This window comes from Falco biarmicus, chromosome 9 (genome assembly GCF_023638135.1).
Source record: "Falco biarmicus isolate bFalBia1 chromosome 9, bFalBia1.pri, whole genome shotgun sequence".
NCBI lineage: Eukaryota > Metazoa > Chordata > Aves > Falconiformes > Falconidae > Falco > Falco biarmicus.
This window is the reverse complement of record NC_079296.1, coordinates 33480594-33497996: the sequence shown is the minus strand read 5'-3', so window position 1 is coordinate 33497996 and position 17403 is coordinate 33480594. Positions and strand designations below refer to the sequence as shown.

At 47.3% G+C, this 17403-nt stretch overlaps 1 protein-coding gene across 7 annotated transcripts in view; it reads left to right on the top strand.

Moving 5' to 3' along the window:
- Positions 1-17403, top strand: part of PAPSS2 (3'-phosphoadenosine 5'-phosphosulfate synthase 2) — a 48862-nt gene that overhangs the window by 28725 nt on the left and 2734 nt on the right. For 3 of the 7 annotated variants that reach the window (XM_056352898.1, XM_056352897.1, XM_056352899.1), the window contains 11 exons: positions 4703-4921; positions 5677-5782; positions 7938-8173; positions 8912-9050; positions 9314-9432; positions 9556-9669; positions 10110-10221; positions 13657-13862; positions 14855-14990; positions 15794-16062; positions 16834-17063. In XM_056352898.1, the coding sequence (XP_056208873.1) occupies positions 4814-4921; positions 5677-5782; positions 7938-8173; positions 8912-9050; positions 9314-9432; positions 9556-9669; positions 10110-10221; positions 13657-13862; positions 14855-14990; positions 15794-16062; positions 16834-17063 (1775 nt within the window). In that variant the 5' untranslated portion in view covers positions 4703-4813. Of the gene's footprint in view, positions 1-277; positions 2566-4702; positions 4922-5676; positions 5783-6818; positions 7658-7937; positions 8174-8911; positions 9051-9313; positions 9433-9555; positions 9670-10109; positions 10222-13656; positions 13863-14854; positions 14991-15793; positions 16063-16833; positions 17064-17403 lie in introns of those variants that run through there. The other 4 variants (XM_056352900.1, XM_056352901.1, XM_056352902.1 and 1 more) reach the window with 4 other exon arrangements.

Here is a 17403-nt window from a genome sequence, read left to right as displayed (position 1 = left end):
TCTCTTTCCTCTCTTCCTCCTTTTGAAAATGGTTTTGCTTTTCTGCAGCAAATTATTCTTCTACAGAAGGTTTTTTCCCCCGTGTTGGTGATGGACACTTTATCTTCTCCATGATGTCAGCTCGTCCATTTGCAAGAGCAGCTGTGGGAATTGCCCTGATAGAAGAAAATAATTTTTTAAGGAAGTTCCATGAACACAATTTTTATGCGTTGAATTCAATGGACGGTACAAATGATTTTTTTTTTTTTTTTTTTTACTATGATGGCAGGATTTGGTAGGAGTTTTTAAACAGTAAGTTGTATCAGTCTCTGGAGGCTTAAGCAAGTGCGTGACTTCAAACTTAAGAGCTGGCTTGATCATTTTATCATTTTAAAAGCCTATTTTACCATTCACAAGTATGATCAGCTGAAAACATTTTGAAAGCCTCTACTTTTTTTTTTTTTTCCCTCCTCCTAGAAAGATGTCCAGGCTGCAGTACCAAAATAGGGTGTGTATTAAATACTTGTCTGGAAAAAAATGAATCATATTCCTAATGATGTGAAATAGCCCTATAAATAAAAACGCAGCTGGGGGAGTCCTGACCCTACCCTCGCTGTTGGGTCAGGGTTTCCCCGGGGCTGTGAGCACTGCCAGCTGCCAGCTGGACGTTAACTGTGTTTGTATGAGGCTGGCCCTTGTGCTAAGTGAGCCGGACGTGTGACTAACATGCCCTGAATAGCACTGCGCTACAAGAGCATTTCTCTGCTGGCTTCATTCTTGGGCTGATCTGTGCTGTGTTTTTAGGAGGGAGTCCTCTGGGGTGGGATGTTGCTGCAGCTTGCCACGAGCTGTGGCTCTTGGACAGCTTCCAGTACCCTGCCTGTGCCAGCTACAGCAGGCAGCGATACTCCTGCAGTGGCAGAGGGGAATTAAGGGCACAATAAGGACATTGGTTTAGACCTTATTGGCCTTCATGATGACCAGCACCACTTTCTAATGACAAATATTTCCTCCTGCAACACTGGAGAGCTCTGCCTTCTGTGGATGGCTGAGCAAGGGTTGGCCTGAGAATGTTGTATGCACTTAGAGGATCTCTTGAATGTCCTGCTCAGCTCCCGTCCTTTATCCTTCATTTCCACCCCTCAGCTGTGGGATGTGGCACTCGTACTTGATACTCGCCCTGGTCGCGTTCGTTATGCAGCTGTGGAGATGCTGGCTAAAGAATGGGTAGGTGGGGCAGGAGGAGATGCTGCCTTGTGTCCTAAGGACCAGAGTTCATATGTACTTGAATTTCTGGTAGAAGATGGCAAATCATCTGTGTAATTTGTTGGTACAACCCTAAATGTTGTTCATCTAGTGTATTTTCTGTTAAATGTGCAGTGGTTCTGCTCCCCACAGATGTTGGCAATGGTTGGGAGAGGTCCCACAGATATCGTGCATTTAGCTATCAGATGAGAGAGGAGAATGTACTCCCTGATAATACTTCCTCTCTGGATAGTCACGTGCAACTTTCAGTTTATGTGGGCAAGCACAGCTGCTCCCTTTTGGGGCCGAATACTTAAGAGCTGAGGGTGCTTTTTCAGATGCCACGAACAGTGGAAGCTCACTGATGTTTCCTGATTTTCAGCAGGTCTGTGCTATGGTGGACTCTCTTGTCTCAGAGGTCACATCTCTTTGTTCAGGAGGAGCACCAAGGAAAAGCCGGCTGCTTCTGTCTGCAACCCGCTTTCACAGAGCAGGGGAGTATCTTGTCCCCAGGGTGGCGGCCAAAAAAACTTCCTTTCTTTTGGAAGCCAGGCCAGGAGACACTTGGCAGGTAGCTCAGTCAAACCTGATCTTAAATACACCAGAGAACTTGGTGTCTCCCAGTTTGTCAACTTTGTGAAAAGGTTCAGTAGGAGGGAAGGCCGAAAGCAGAGTTAGGATTTGGCTTCTTGGTCCACTGCAGCCTCAGTACAAGGTTTGGAGCCATGTCTTTATTTTTTTCTCATTTCCTGGATGATGTAAGACAGGGTGGGTTGAGCACTGAGATCATGCAGACGTGGTGAAATAGCAGATCTTCAAGGAAAGGAGAGAGCATGGCAGTGTCCTTAACCATCTGGCTCCCAGAGGCTGCATGGCTTTTTTTTTGGAGATGCTGCCAGGTCATTTTTTGCCTTGCTTGGAGCTTTGTTTGGGGCTGAATTATAGGCAAGAGGTTCTTCTCCCAAACCTTGCTTCTTTGATCTAGATTATTTCAAGGAATGCTTACCACTGTCCCTAAATTATGTGGACTGTGTGGCCCAACATCCAGGTGTGAGTGTGTTGTGATGATGATTGGATTATCTCTTTTAATTATGATTGGTTTATGATGATGAGGTTAAAAGCTGAGAATAAAATTGGTAGGGTAGCCCTGCATCTGATTAAACCCCATGCACCACTTATCTCTGGCTTCCAATGGTCTTGCAGTATATGCTGTTCCTAGATGAAGTTTCTCCAAGGTTTGCTCTTGGGCCATTGTAGCCTGTTTTTGGTGGTGCCTTCACTCCATTTGATCGTGCTTCAGCTCTGGATTCGCAAGCCATGTCCCAGCTGGTGGATGATTAGGTGAGAAGTCCGTGTTTCCTGCTGAACAGTCTGTTCCCGGCCAAGCAAGCTGCCAGCCCAGCCGTCTGCCGCATGCTCGTGTTTCTCTCAGTCTTTTTTAACTTTTGGCATAGCTGGCGACAAGAATTTGAGTTGGCATGGGGCAAGCAGTTGCTCAGGGTTAGGAAGAGTTTACAGGCAAGATTATTAACACAGCAGAAAAATCAGAGGGATTTGGTGCTGTCCGGAGGCCCCAGCAGATAGGAGAGATCTGACAGAATTGCTGAATTGCAAAAATGCCCTTAGTGATGCTTTCCCAAGCTCCAGAAGAAGCCAGCATGCAAAACAAAAGCTCCGAGATGCATGCATAGTGCAGATTTACGGCGCAGCAACACGTGCTTTTAACAAAACCATCTTGTTAAGTCAGCCACGTAGGAGTGTGTTAGTTCCTGCATCTTCCCGAGGCTCGGATGTTACCGTAGTTAATCTCCTGCAGGACAGATCCAGCAGATCAACATTTTGGAAAAGCAAGTGTGCGGCTGGAGTTCATCCTGATGCAGAGGATATGAAAGAGAGATTTGAGGTGTGCAGGTTCATTTCTCTACGCAGAAATACCAGTCTTGTCTGTTGTGGTTTGCGAACAAATTGCAAAGTACCCATTTCACGTTTCTTGGAGTGCTGCACTTGAGAGGTGTATAACCACTGGGCAGGTGATACACTGCAGCAGGGAAGGTTTTGCTGCAGGGCAGAGCGGTGGCAAGTTGTTAGGAAGGTGAGTTTGGGCACTCGTGCTTTGCTGAGTGTCCTTGGCCAGGCGACACATAATTTCAGAGCTGTGCCAGAGCTCAACCAGGAGTAAACACAGCAGAAACACACCCATGCGTCTTGAGAGAAGGGATTATTTTTGTCAGCTGGATCTTCTGTGTGTGCTCATTTAGTCTCACTGCCAAACCCTGAACCCCTGGAGACAGGTGAAAATTAAACCACGGTAGTGCTGTCTCACCTTTGCAAGCTCACAATGTTAAGCCAGACTTTTGACAATGCCCTGCAAAAAAAACAAAATAGAACAAAACCCCAAAACCAAATCTTGGGCCACTTACCTTTTATTTCCTGAGTCACTTACCTTTTATTTCCTGAGTCACTTACCTTTTATTTTCTGAGGATGTGTTGGGCTCACTCACTTTTTCAGGGTCAGGTCTAGAGAGGTTTTCATTTTTTGCTTTTGTTTTGCTGTGGTACCTAGGCTCTGTGTTTCAGACGGTGTCTTGTCCATCCACTACACTCCAACCCCCCAGTAATTGATTTTATCCTTTGAAATGACCGTGGAAGGGAGAAGCGGTGTCAGGGACCCACCCTGGTGGCTGCGGCAACAAAAAAGGGAAGTCAGAATCCTGGAGTGGGTACTGGAGGTGGCTGAGACAACAACCCCGAAAACCTTTTTTTAGTCCAGGACTTACTGTCAAGTTGTGCAGTAGTGGCATGGGGTGGGGACTGGTCAGCTTGGGCCAGCTCTGGAGCAATTGCTTCTCCCTCCCAGAGCTTCCTCCTGTGGAATCTCGCAGTTGTGGCACCGATGTTGAGGTTTGCCGAGAGTTAACCTTGAAGCTGAGTTTTATGATCATTATTGTGATTATTTTGGACACAGCTATTCTTACCAGTATGTTAAAAATGTTCTGGAGTGGAGTGGCTGTTCTGTGTGCCCACAAGCAATTGCAGATGGCAAATTTGCAGGCATAAAGAGGCTAATTTTGGAGCCTTTTACTAAAACTGAATTGAAAATGGGCGTGAAATTCTGAATACAGTTTTAAATCTCTGTGATGGGAGATTGGTCTTTACTGGGATGCTGGTCTCTCTGAAAGTTAGTAATGAAAACAGGTGAGGAGAGGAGGGTATTTTTCCTCTTCTGTTATGGAGTAACTTTCACTCACATTTCTGTGCAGGCAGAGTCCTCTCTTGCATACAAAATACCAAGTCTCCAGTGAATGCTTATACCTTTACTGAATCATGTTAAAGTGTTAATGGCCCTGCAAGCAGATGGGGGGGGGAGGGGGGCGGGGAAAGAAACTATGTATTTTGCTAACACATTTAAAAGTGACCTTTTACTTTATTGTCTCTCCTGTTCCTCTTTTTAATTTTTTTTTTCTTCGATAAATGAAAGATAATCGCTTCCCTGCTGTGACTTCAGATGTAGAAATATTTACATAGCGAGAAGTAAATCATGGGAAAGCCGAGACCCACTCTCGTACTGATGACATGAAACAGATAAACTATGGTCCTGCAGAATCTGGCTGTGGAGAAAACGTTTATATCCTCAGACCCTCCTGAGACTTTTCCTCTGGATGCCTCAGTTGGAAGTGTAATCCTCACAATTAATAAGGTCTCATATGTGCAAAAAATCTTTGTCAAAGTATTGTTGCTGGAGCTGCAGGGCACAGATGAGCTGTTTTAGTCTGTGTCCCAGCAGAGAGGCTGGGGCTGCTCTGCCCGCAGTGGGTCAGTGTTAGGAAGCACCAAAATTCAAGCCTGCGGCTCAGCATTGTGCTGGTTCCTTGTTTGCGCCAGGAGTGCATGTGTGCATGTTGGGTGGTGGTTTCTGTGATCCCACCATCTTCCCCGGCTGGGTCCTGGCCCTGTTGTGTTGCCGCTTCTTGCCTCAGCTGCAATTATTAAGCAGCCGTGTTACATTGAACACGGAAAATAAATTAGCACCTAAGTTGCTTTTGTTTTGCAAGCATAATTAAAATAATAGGGGAGTCTGCCTATATTTTAAAATGCCAAAGAGGCAGGGAGTGTGCTGCCTGTGTCTCTGCAGGACTCAGTGTCCTCCCCTGCCTGCTCGCGGGTGTATCAGTCACCTGGCAGCACTCCTGCAGCAAAGCAAGTCACCTGCTGCCGCTGCCAGCAGTGACAGACACAAAGGTATTGCCATCAGAAGCACTCCAACAAGTCTGCGTTGTTCAGACAGAAATCCAACTTACACCAAAGTACCAAGCTGCCAAAGTTCGCTGCAATGGCCCATGCAGATTTTTAATGAATTTGCATTTCTCTCCTTTATATTAGTCCCAGCTGAGATTTTCTTTTGTACCCACAGCAATGAGGTAACAAAAGTGTTTTGTTTTGCTTTTTCATCAGGGATCAACCAATGTGGTTTACCAAGCCCATCATGTCAGCAGGAGTAAGAGAGGACAAGTCGTTGGTACCAGGGGTGGATTTCGAGGCTGCACCGTTTGGCTAACAGGTATTTTGTCTAGGCATGAAAGTGTGGCTTAATGTGTGAAACCCACCTGCATACATGAGTATGGCTCAGAGGTGGAGATTGGGGATCCACAGGAAACGTCAGCATTCCTTTTGAGCTGGGAATTGCAAAACATTTACACGTGGGAAACACTGACACGCAGTGCTGGCACAGCAAGATATTCTCCCTGGAAGCTACTGCCCATAACTAATGTTTTTATGAATTTCACAGCTGTTATCAGGCTCCTTTGAACATGTCAGAAGCCCTAAGGGTTGCACTTGTTGTTCCCAAGTGTGTAGCTGAGGAAGCTTTGGCTCAAATCCAGCCAGTCCTTGACAGTGAAACATGCCCAGGGTTGTCCAAAACAGCATGTGGATGTTTTCCTTTTGAGTCAGTGGGAAGTTCATTAGACACCTAGGTTTACTGTGTTTAAAGTGACCTTGTGAGCAGCACAAGGCAGTTGTCTCGTCTGAAGACTCCCAGAGAGTGAGTCACACTGGAAGCAATTCCTTGCTCAGCCCTTACAGGTTTCTTCTGTTATTTCTTGGTTTGTATGCCTTCCGATGTGTTGCCCTTCTCTTCTGCTTTGAAAGATTGTTTGGGGATTAGGGGCTGCTAGAAATGACAATTGCATTTAATTTGCTCCACTAATATTTATACAACTCTGTCTTTTGCCACTTGTCCAGCTGTTTCTTTGCTTATTAAATATTGGCATTTCCTTTGACTGCCCGAAGATGTTGAAAGGCATACATGGAAGGGTTTGTAAAGCCATTCTAATTTGCCTTCGTATCAGCTTATGTCCTAGATGTTGTATTAAAACACATTTCTATTTTGTTCCCTCTTCAGTTTCGAAAAGAAGGCCAACACCTAATCTGCTTTAATAAAATTTCTGAAGCCAAAAAGCCTATCCAAGGCAATTTCTGTCTTTTGTGAATATTGCTCAGGAATCTTCTGTCTGAAAGGTTTGAGCTTCTCTGTCTGGTGGTTATTCTTGGAAGTAGACAGTGGTGTCCTAACTTCTTACCAGTTTCATTTTAAGAGACTGTATGGAAGGACATTGCATTGCATGGACTGTACGGATTAAATGGAAGGGCATTTGGATGGCCTACATTGCCATCTCAGGAGAACCGAGTTAAGTCTGTTGTACTACAAAAACCGAAGGCACAACCAGCAGGATTCATCTCTGCCCAACCAGGTTTCCTTTCCAGCACAAACATGGCTGTTCTGCATCAGACCAAAAGTCCACCTCGCCCAGAGTCTTGTCTGCATGAGTGGTCAATAGTAGGTGCCATGCAAAGGATATAAAAACAGGTGGCAGGTGGTGCTCTTTCCATAGGAGATTCTCCAAGGCTAAGTGTTTCTTGAGACAAGTGTGGTGTTTGGACTCTCCTAAGTCAAGGTCCTCTTCCATCTTAAGGAGTTTTCAACACACGGATCCCCACCCAAGGGAAATTTTTGGTGCCTCAGGTGCGCTTGCCACTTTCTGACACAGCCAGTAGCTAGTGCTTTTTGTGCAAGTGAATGGAGCTGGGATGGGAAACCACCACCTTGTTTTGGATTGTTGTCTTTCTGGCTAATGACTCCCGGAGACGTGGGCAACTGAAGATGTGCTGTTTGTCTACACAATAATCCTGCTCCTGCCAGCATGGATCTGTGGGTGCTGCTCCTGCAGAAGGAAGTGTCTGTGGATGCAGAGGGCCCCCCGTCCCATCCCACACAGCTGTGACAAGAATGTCTCCTTGGGTTCAGTCTGGGAGAGCAGTTTGCTGTTCATAGGGCGAACCAGAGGAGGAAGAGGAAGATGCTCAGGGAGTTACAGGCAACAGCATCCTTTCAAGCTTCCCTTACTTACTGGTACCTACCATGGGCCAGCAAGAGGTACTTTTATGGCACTGCTGGGTTGAGCCCTTCCAGATGTTGGGATACAGCAGCTTTTCTCGTGCCATTAGTGTCACCCCTTCAATAAGAAGGGTTGAGCAGGGCTCTGTGTAGTAACTGTGTGCTAAAAAGATTAATCCAACTGCCCTACCTCATTCCTTCCTAAAACAACTTCAGAGAGAAGGAGTTTAGTTGCCAGCGTCCCAGGAGGTACTGTGTTACACTTTCATTTCCACTCTTTTGGCCTCAGACCTGACCGTCCCTTTTCTGTCTCCAACAGGTCTTTCTGGAGCTGGCAAGACAACCATTGGCTTTGCTTTGGAAGAGTACTTGGTCTCTCATGGCATCCCTTGCTATTCCCTGGATGGTGATAATGTTCGCCATGGCTTGAATAAAAACTTGGGGTTTTCGGCTGGGGACCGCGAGGAGAACATCCGCCGCATTGCAGAGGTGGCCAAGCTGTTTGCTGATGCTGGGCTTGTCTGCATAACTAGTTTCATTTCTCCTTTTACAAAGGTAAACTCACTGCATGATATTCTGCTCTTTTCTGGGCAGCCTTGATCTCGTGATTGTTCTTAGGGAAGGGAGATTTACGTAGAGGACTTCCTATATATGCCATCAGATGCTCCTTCTGACTTCTCTGTTCTTTTGGAAAATGCCACCAATACACAGAACTATACACAATCAGTACAGATTTCTGGAGGGCAGTTTGATGTGACCTCTTTGAATAATTTCAGTGTTACTTATTAAAAGCAAAGAGGAGTTTAAAATCTCCCTGCAGAGGCTCCTATTATTAACTCGTTAGGAGGCAGAAAAGAGGCATAGAAACAATAGCCTGTCATAGTGCTATCACTGCTCTGAAGAAGTATTGGTTGTGTTTTTACGCTTCCTGAGAATACCAAGTAGCTGCTATTATCAAGCTGATACAAGCAGTTCCTTTTTTTCGACACAGGGCAGATGATTATTCACATTCTAAAGTTCTGCTGTCCTGCTCAGTGAAGAGATCTTCTTGATGTTTCACATGGCAACAGCTGATAATAGATCGAAGTTGTAGATTTTAAAATTATTTTTCTTAATTATATTTAAAGAAATGGAGTAAAGGGACATGAAAAACCCTTATTAGAATTAGTGTAAATTTAATATATCTATACCAGAGATTAATTTATCTGTGTTGAATTCCAGGGCACGTCATGTAGTGGGAAGGTGCTTGCTGCAGTTCAGACACGAATGATTTTCCCTTCTTTCTTCTAACAGGATCGTCAAAATGCACGGAAAATTCATGAGGCAGCTGGACTTCCTTTCTTTGAAATCTTTGTAGATGCTCCTCTAAATGTTTGTGAAAGCAGAGATGTGAAGGGCTTGTACAAAAAGGCAAGAGCTGGAGAGATCAAAGGTATGGAAGAGTGAGCTCTTATTTTGCCTTTTGCTTTCCAATGTGTTGGATAGATTCTTGTTGCAGCTCTGCATGTAGAGGTGGGTTACTAAAGGCTCTTTATAGAACACAACAGTATCCTGTTTCCCTAATCTCACTGTCACGAGTGTCACTTACAGTACCCCGTATGGTTGAATGCTTGCTTGTTGTTTGTACAGCGTTGTTGGCTCTAGGGCACCGAGTATTACATTAAATAAATTTAGTTTGGGTTTAATTGTCTGTAGGATTCACGGGGATTGACTCAGAGTATGAGAAGCCTGAATCTCCTGAACTAGTGTTGAAAACGAATGTTGCGTCGGTGTCTGAATGTATTCAGCAGGTTGTGGAGCTCCTCCAGACACAAGTAGGTCATTTTTATGCCACCACCGCCAGCAGCTTTGTAAACATGCTTTCAGATACTGGCTCTTTGGTGTGCACTTAAAAACCAACATGCTACTTACAGTTGCTCTCTGTCTCTCTCTTTCAGAATATAGTGCCTCACAGCTCAATTAAGGATGTTCTTGAGCTATTTGTACCTGAAAATAAACTCAGTAGTGTCCGAGCTGAAGCAGAGATGCTGCCATCCGTCGAGATCACTAAGGTACCGTCACGCATAGATGCTGTGCTGTGATTCAGTCATTATTTAGCTGTTGAAAGGGTAGAAGTTTCGACAAGGGTGTTGCTGTAGGGGGCTACGTTCTTCTGATGGCTGTGTTCTTCTGTGGCTGTGGTTTCTGGCGAGCTGAAGTGCGGTCCTGATCCTCAGCCATTTTCTGCTGTGTCTCCACCCTGTGCTGTAGCAAGCCCGGGCTGTCAGTCTCCTTCGTTGCGTTAGTACAGCCCTGCAAGCAGTTGTGCTATGAAAGTATGTGAGTCTGGCTTACTAAACCCCCAAACTAACCCCCAGTGGCTTTCTCCCCCTTCATGAATGTCCTGTATTTGCAGCAAAACAAATGTGAGTGCTGTTGCAGCAGAAGGGAAGGAAAAACAACCTCTGAGTGTGACCTGGTGACAGGAGTGCCATTTGGGTTTGTTTTGCAGCTGGATCTGCAGTGGGTGCAGGTGCTGAGTGAAGGCTGGGCCACTCCGCTGACCGGATTCATGCGCGAGGCAGAGTACTTGCAAGTGATCCATTTTGGCACCCTGCTGAATGGTACGAATCCCCACGCTTTGCGTTAACGCTGGCTGCCAAGCTGCTGCGGGACACGGTGCTTACCCTGCCATGGCTCGGCAGGCAGCCGTACAGAAAAGCTTAATGCTTGGCTGTGTTGTCCTTCTTTCTTCTCACGTGTTAAATGCAAGAGCTAATAAAGGACCAACAGGGGCCAGGAAGCCAGGCCGCAAAGGTTACGAAAGGTGACAAAGTTCACTGTACTATGGCCAGGGCCCTGGCTCACAGCTTTGATACCTTGCACAGTGCCAGTCCAACGGTTCAGGAGCCATTGTGTAGCTCTTTTCATGCTCTGTTATACCAGGATAAATAAAGATGCAAACCCAAAGCCAAGAAAGCAGGGAGGCTGCCAGGCTAAATTCGAGGTGGGAGGAGAAGACAGCTGTTCCTTGGAAACAGGAGCAGAGCCTCATTTCACTTTTTTTTTCTTCCCGTTTTCCTGCTTATCCATTACCGTAATGTGAAATAGATCAGGTTTATCTATCCATTAGCAGCATGTTAGAGGTGCTTCATCCCTAGAAAAGGTAGAGTATTCAGGCAGTGATCATCTCAGCTGTAGATGAGACCAGGGTGGTAGATATTTCTGTCCTCTTTTTCAGCTGTAGATGCTGTTGCTGTGACTTCACATGCACACAGGGTGCTCACTTTGAGTTTTGTAAACTTGAGAGCCATCTCTGGCCTCAGGGATTTGGGATCTCGATGAGCAAGTCCCTTTCAATCTTGCCCTCCTTCTAGAGATTCCCATGGTCATGTGGGGCAGGGGCAGTGATTTGCTGCTGTTCCTAGGATTTGGGCACCATGCAGCAGGTGCAAAGCTCAGGACTGCTTGCTTTGGACTGGAGGAGTGTCTGGGTGGGGGGAGGCTTCTGCTTTTGGACATGTCATAGCCTTTTACCTCCTGCCTGGTGTGCAAACAGTGTTCAAAAGCGTATGTCCTTCTTATCAGACCCCGATCTGTGGTCCTTGAGCTGCCTGTTGTGCCTGACGAGGTTGCAGAGGAGCCCTGTAATGACCACATTGCTCCAGAGCTCTGCACTTTGTGCCGGGGGCTCATCTCAGAGAACATCTGTTCTTCTGTTGCCCACCCCTCCCCCCCAGCCTGTCGTCAGGACTGGGCACAGCTCCTCTGGGGTCCATGGGCATTCATTCAGGATTTGTAGAGCCCCGCAGTATCAGGGACAAAGCTCAGGACACCAGCTTTTGGAGGGAGATGAATTCTCTAGAGCAAGCTCTTTGTAGTAGAGGGCATCAACATCAGTACCCAGTCCACCTTGTCTCTACAGAGACTCCAAACTCAACATCTGCGTGGTCAGGCCCACAGGATGACATCTAGGCAGGAAGGAGAACATCCCTGGTTTGCTTAGAAGAGCTTTAGGAAACAGTGGAGGGTTTCCATCTCATGGTGCCAAGGCTGGGGTGCAGCGTTGCCAAAGAGACGTTTGAGGCTGGTCTTTCCAGAGTCATTGGTCCAGCCCTTTTCTCCTGGGGTGCAGGTGATGTTTTGGGCAGCTCCAGCTGTGCCTGGAAGGGTTGCAATTTGGTGGACTTGTACAAGTTCATGCTCCTCTTGCTTGGACTTTGAGCGGCAAATCCCACCTTGATATTTCCAACAGTTGGGTGGATGAGGTGCTTTGTGTAGAGGCGTGATGGCCACCAGGAAGAAAGGTGGATCTGCTCATCGTAGGGCAGCCAGCAGGAGTGCCGCAGAGTCTCCAGCACTCAGCGCTCTGCGACATGTGCCTCTGTTGGGACAGGGTGACAGTGAGAGCGCAGGTGCAGTACGTGGCTCCTGGCCAATGCGACCCATGCTGGACGGGCGAGCACCAGAGAGGCTGGGGCAGCACCCTGGGGCACCGTGGCCGTGCCAGCAGGCACCCTGCCTGTGGTTAGGCGGTGCTTGCTGGAGGTTTTAAATGAGCAGCTTTGGTTCTTGAAATGGCTGCTGTAACTGCTGCCCGTGAGTGTTAATTATCTTAATTGTGTTTGTATTCTCCCAGGAAGGAATCGCTTTGTAGCTGGTATGTATGTAAACTGTTCTTAGGCTGTACAGAAATTACTCCAATCTAGATTTTTTTGCTATAAATAATTTTTTGAGACTTAAAAAAAATATATAAAAAATAATAAGACTAAACACAGCCACGGCCGTGATTCAGCCAGTTAAAGTGGCACAGCATACCCCGTGTCCTACCGACCAGTCTTCAAAAAAATCCCAATTGTGTAATTTTGTAATTGCCTTTGCTGAAGTGATTTATCTTTTTTAACGCTGCACCTTGCATTTGGAAATGAAGAATGAAGAATCTCCGTTTCAGCATCATTATTTGGTTTCATAATTCAGCTTTTTCCATGCTGCCTTTGTTGACTGATCACTGGTTAATATAATGTAAATGTGCAAAGTTGATATTGATTGGATCCCATGTGACTATAGCTGTGATTATTCATGAAGGTGCTTGAAATTGCTGTCTGGCAGACGAGTGATACCTAGTTGTGAATTAAAAGTAAATGCAAACATTTTAATAAAGATTTTTAAAAAATCTACATCATAGTCAAAATCCTCAAATGAAGACTCTCAAGAGTCCAAAATTATTTCAGTCAGATCAGAACAAATTGAATCCGTGATTTGTTCATTCTTGTTTGTGAATGGAAACCCACAGGAGAGACTGATTCTTCTATATTAATACCAGGATATCCAAGGAGAAATGAGAAGACCTTAGTGGAGGACTGGGAAACTGGGGGAGTGGGGGGGAAACCAACATGACTTTGAGGTATTTAGGGACAGTGCTGAAATTAGAAACTACAGGTGCAAATGTAGACTTGCTGTGCACACACAGAAAACGGAATACAAATGGACTTTGCAGAGATGGAAAGGAGGAGGAGTAACAGTATAGAGATATCCAGGGAAAAAAAAGTAACAAAGCAAAGCATGACAGTATTTTTCCCGTTGGAAGAGGCAGTTCAGGAGGTGTGCAGGGAATGAGATGCCCCAGGGAACACCAAGTTGGAGCCATCTTAATACAGGTTGTTCTCCTGGCAGAGGAGGTAGGGGTTATATCCAGGGTTGCATTTTCCAAGTACGTTTGAATTTTTCAGAGACTTTACAACAAGCTAACTGGAGATGAACCAATCTTCCCAGGGAGATAGAGTACAGAAAGTAATGAAATGCTCCAGGTGCCTTTCAGACATCTCTGGCCCAAAGATAAGGAGCTTTTTGTATTCCACTAACATTGCTATTTATTAGCGGTGCAGAAAAAAATGGGGCAATGAATAAATTTACATGACCAATGGTGAATCCCCAGTCTATACTGGAGAATTTGGCTCTCCGAAGGCAGAATGTGTGCCTCTGAAAACCCGGTTTACTCGGTGCCCAAGACCAGTGCCCGGGGCTGGAGTCATGTTGAAATCCTCCCCATCTCTTGCCAGATGGCGTCGTCAACCTGAGCATCCCCATCGTGCTGCCCATCTCCACAGAGGACAAGGAGCGGCTGGAGGGCTGCGAGGCGCTGGCCCTCAGCTATGCAGGGCAGAGGGTGGCCGTCCTGAAGAACCCCGAGTACTTCGAGCACAGGAAGGAGGAGCGCTGCGCTCGCGTCTGGGGCACCACATGTGTGAAGCACCCGCACGTCAAGGTAGGTTTGTTCCCTCGCTGCTCTGGGAAACCTGGCCAGGATGGGAAATGCAAGCAAGGGCTGGAGAACTGAACTTTTCCAAGGTTTCGAGGGCCATGGGTCTTCTATCTGCTCTCCAAGCTGAACTTTCTGGGAACCATCATGTCCCAAGCAGGCAGGACTGAATTTTTAGGCTTACAAGTTAACGCTGTGATTGCTGCTTAACAAGAACATCAGATAACAAGCACAAGCTGAAAGGGAAAATGAGTTTGCTGCTGAAGAGCTGCTTCTTTCATTCAGATACCTTCACCAGTGTGCCTACATCCAAACATTTTTAGTGTGTCACCAGCTTAGCCCCCAAACTTTTCCTGCCCTTGGGGTATGATGATCTCAGTGATGCTGCCAAACACTAATGCTGCAGATTGCTAATTTGTGCTCCTTTTAGCTCCATTTTACTCCTCGATTTGGCTGTTTCCTGCAGGCAGCCACAAGGGTGTTATATCTTTATGGCTTATCCCTTCCCGCTTACTCTAGAAAGGGAGAGCTCCAGGTTACACCAAGTGACTTGAGCTGTTTGCTTAAAAAGGCTAAAGCTGTGTTAATTCTTTTCCCCTATCTTAAAATACCTCTTTTAATTATTCAACAGCAGTTGCTTACCTTGCAGCAGGCTTATTCCTCCTGCATATTTCCAGGAGGAAGGAGCAAAGAGTGAGGTGGTGGAAGGTCTTGTGCCATAACCTGTAGACCCCCGGCTACCTGAGGTCCAGCACCCGGCTGGGTGCAGTGGTGGGGATTCGGTGGCTGATGCCTGGCTTTATGGGGCTGTGCTGCTCATGGCATTCAGTTCACGTGGTCACTGTACATAAGAATGTTTTCTGCCTACAATGTGCTGAATGAGAAGGGAAGATAACCCTACAAGCAGAGTCAAGCCTACCATTTTTCAAAGGAGACTGGGAAAGGGAAGAGGATGTATTTTGCTGTCCCCTGCATAATGCATGTGGGGTAACTTACAGATGGTGATGGAGAGTGGAGACTGGCTGGTTGGTGGAGACCTCCTCGTGCTGGAGAAGATCAAATGGAATGATGGGCTGGACCAGTACCGCCTGACACCACTTGCTCTCAAGCAGAAGTTTAGAGAAATGAATGCTGGTGAGTACCCTGGGTTAGCACAGGTGACGTGGCTCTTCTTGCCCTGCCTGTCGCAGGGAGATTTGTGTGATCTGTGATCACTTGCTCTCAAGCTCACTGCACTTGCCAAATAGCTTCTGTATGCTGCAAAATGGAACTGCTCCAGTGGGTGAGCAGTAAGAGGGATGCAGGGCACAGCACAAAAAGTGGTGCAGGGTCTCCTTGGTGGAGGATGGTGCTTGTGACGGGCCGCGTTCTCAATAAGCCTCTCTGAGCATGGGACTGGAAAGCAGTAACATCCTGCTCGTGTCCTCCCTGGCCAGTCGGAGCCCCCCTTTCCGCACTTTGGGCATTTAAAGCCCTGCGCTGATGTGCTTGGCCTTCACGCCTGGGGGACAACTCAGGTGTCTTCTCCCAGATGTCTGCCCCAGAAGGCTGGCAGGTGTCAGACACACCCTCACTTTGGGGAGAGAGTGTTGGCCTTCCTGAAGGTGCCATTGAGCTTGGAGAGGTGGCAGGTCACTTAAGAATTCGGTGGAGGTGCCCAGTGGTATGTAAAAACATTGTAGGAGAGCTGATAGGGCTGAAATGGACCCCGAGGGAAGCATGTGCAATGAAAATAAACTTGGCAGAGCGATGAAGAGGCACTGTACATGTATAAAACACTCATCTGAGGTATTTAAGGCCTCACTCACGTGAAGATAGGACGCACATCTTATGACGTATGTAGCTTATGACCGTGTCAAAATGTATAGTGTGTAAATGAAGCTGCAGGGTCTGATGGTCAGCACAAGCCTGTGACCCTCTGAATCTTTCCCTTTTAGATGCTGTCTTCGCATTTCAGCTGCGCAACCCTGTCCACAACGGGCACGCGCTGCTCATGCAGGACACGAGGTGCCAGCTTTTGGAGAGGGGTTACAAAAACCCTGTGCTTCTCCTGCACCCTCTGGGAGGATGGACCAAAGATGACGATGTCCCACTGGAGTGGCGGATGAAGCAGCATGCAGCAGTACTGGAGGAGCAAGTCCTGGACCCCAAGTCGACCATCGTTGCCATCTTCCCTTCTCCCATGCTCTACGCTGGCCCCACAGAGGTAACGTAGCCATCGGCTGCTTACTGCAGCGAGGCGTGAAGCCTGGCCGTGGGGCTGCCTGCTGCCAGCCCGCCCTGCCCATGCAGCTCCAGAAAGACACAGGGAAGGGAGTCAGTGGCCATTGCCTCACTGTTAGCTCCCTCCATGGATTGCCTGCAGGTTGTTGGGGCAGCCGTCTCCCTGCAGAGCTTGCCTCCATGGGCTCCAGTGCTTTCAAAAGCTGTGTGGAGACCTGGAGAGAACGGGGCTAGAAACAGACTTCACTGCTGTGACCTTTTTCTCTCTTGGGCAGGGTTGTTCATTTGTTTGCTGCCAGTGGTTTCCCTTCTGGCCCTAAATTAGTGGGATGAAAGTGGTAGGCGCTCAACTTCCCTCGAAGGAGAGGGATGCTTGGGCAGCCGTTGCCTGCGTCGGACTCAACAGCTGGTGGGCACTGTCTTCACATGTTCAAAAAGCAAACCGCTACCTCCACTTGCTGCCAGATTGGAACAGGACCAGTTCCCATCCGCAGTGTTTCCCTTGAAATACATGTCCTTAGGAGAACTGTGACGTTGCATCAGGTCCAAGCAGGGAAGGTGATTCTGGGCAGTCTGATTGCTATGAGAAACTGCAGCAAGGCTGCTGACACAGCTCCTTCCTTCCTTCCTTCCTTCCTTCCTTCCTTCCTTCCTTCCTGCATGTGGATTGCCAGGATCTCTTTTGCAGGTTGGAGCGGACGGCTCGGTTGCTGCTCAGCCCTCAGCCCACGCTCCTTGTGCCTCTCCTTCGTAGGTGCAGTGGCACTGCAGAGCTCGCATGATTGCTGGGGCCAATTTCTACATTGTGGGGCGCGACCCTGCGGGCATGCCTCATCCTGAGACCAAGAAGGACCTCTATGAGCCCACGCAGGGAGGGAAGGTCCTCAGCATGGCGCCGGGCCTGACTTCAGTGGAAATTGTCCCCTTCCGGGTGGCTGCTTACAATAAACTGAAAAGGGCCATGGATTTTTATGACCCAAACAGGTAATGCAGGCAGCAGCGTCACTGTTTCTTCAGCCTACGCAGTGCACGTGGTTTGTGATTGCATCCCTCTTGTAGCTTTCCAGAGGAGAGGGAAAAGCAGTTGGTGCTCCTCTTAAGGAGAGGAATGGCCAAAGAACCTGTGAAAACCACCCACTTTCCCCTCTGAGAGCTGACGTCACCTCAAGGATGGGTCACATGAAACTAAAGATGTGCATTTTTAGACACCAGGGAGGATAAGAAACACAGTTTAGGAACTAAGTGGCAGTAGAAATACAGCCTTTTGCAGCTGGAGAAGCGTGTTATGTTCACCTCCAGCTCCACTGGAAAGAAGAACCCCATT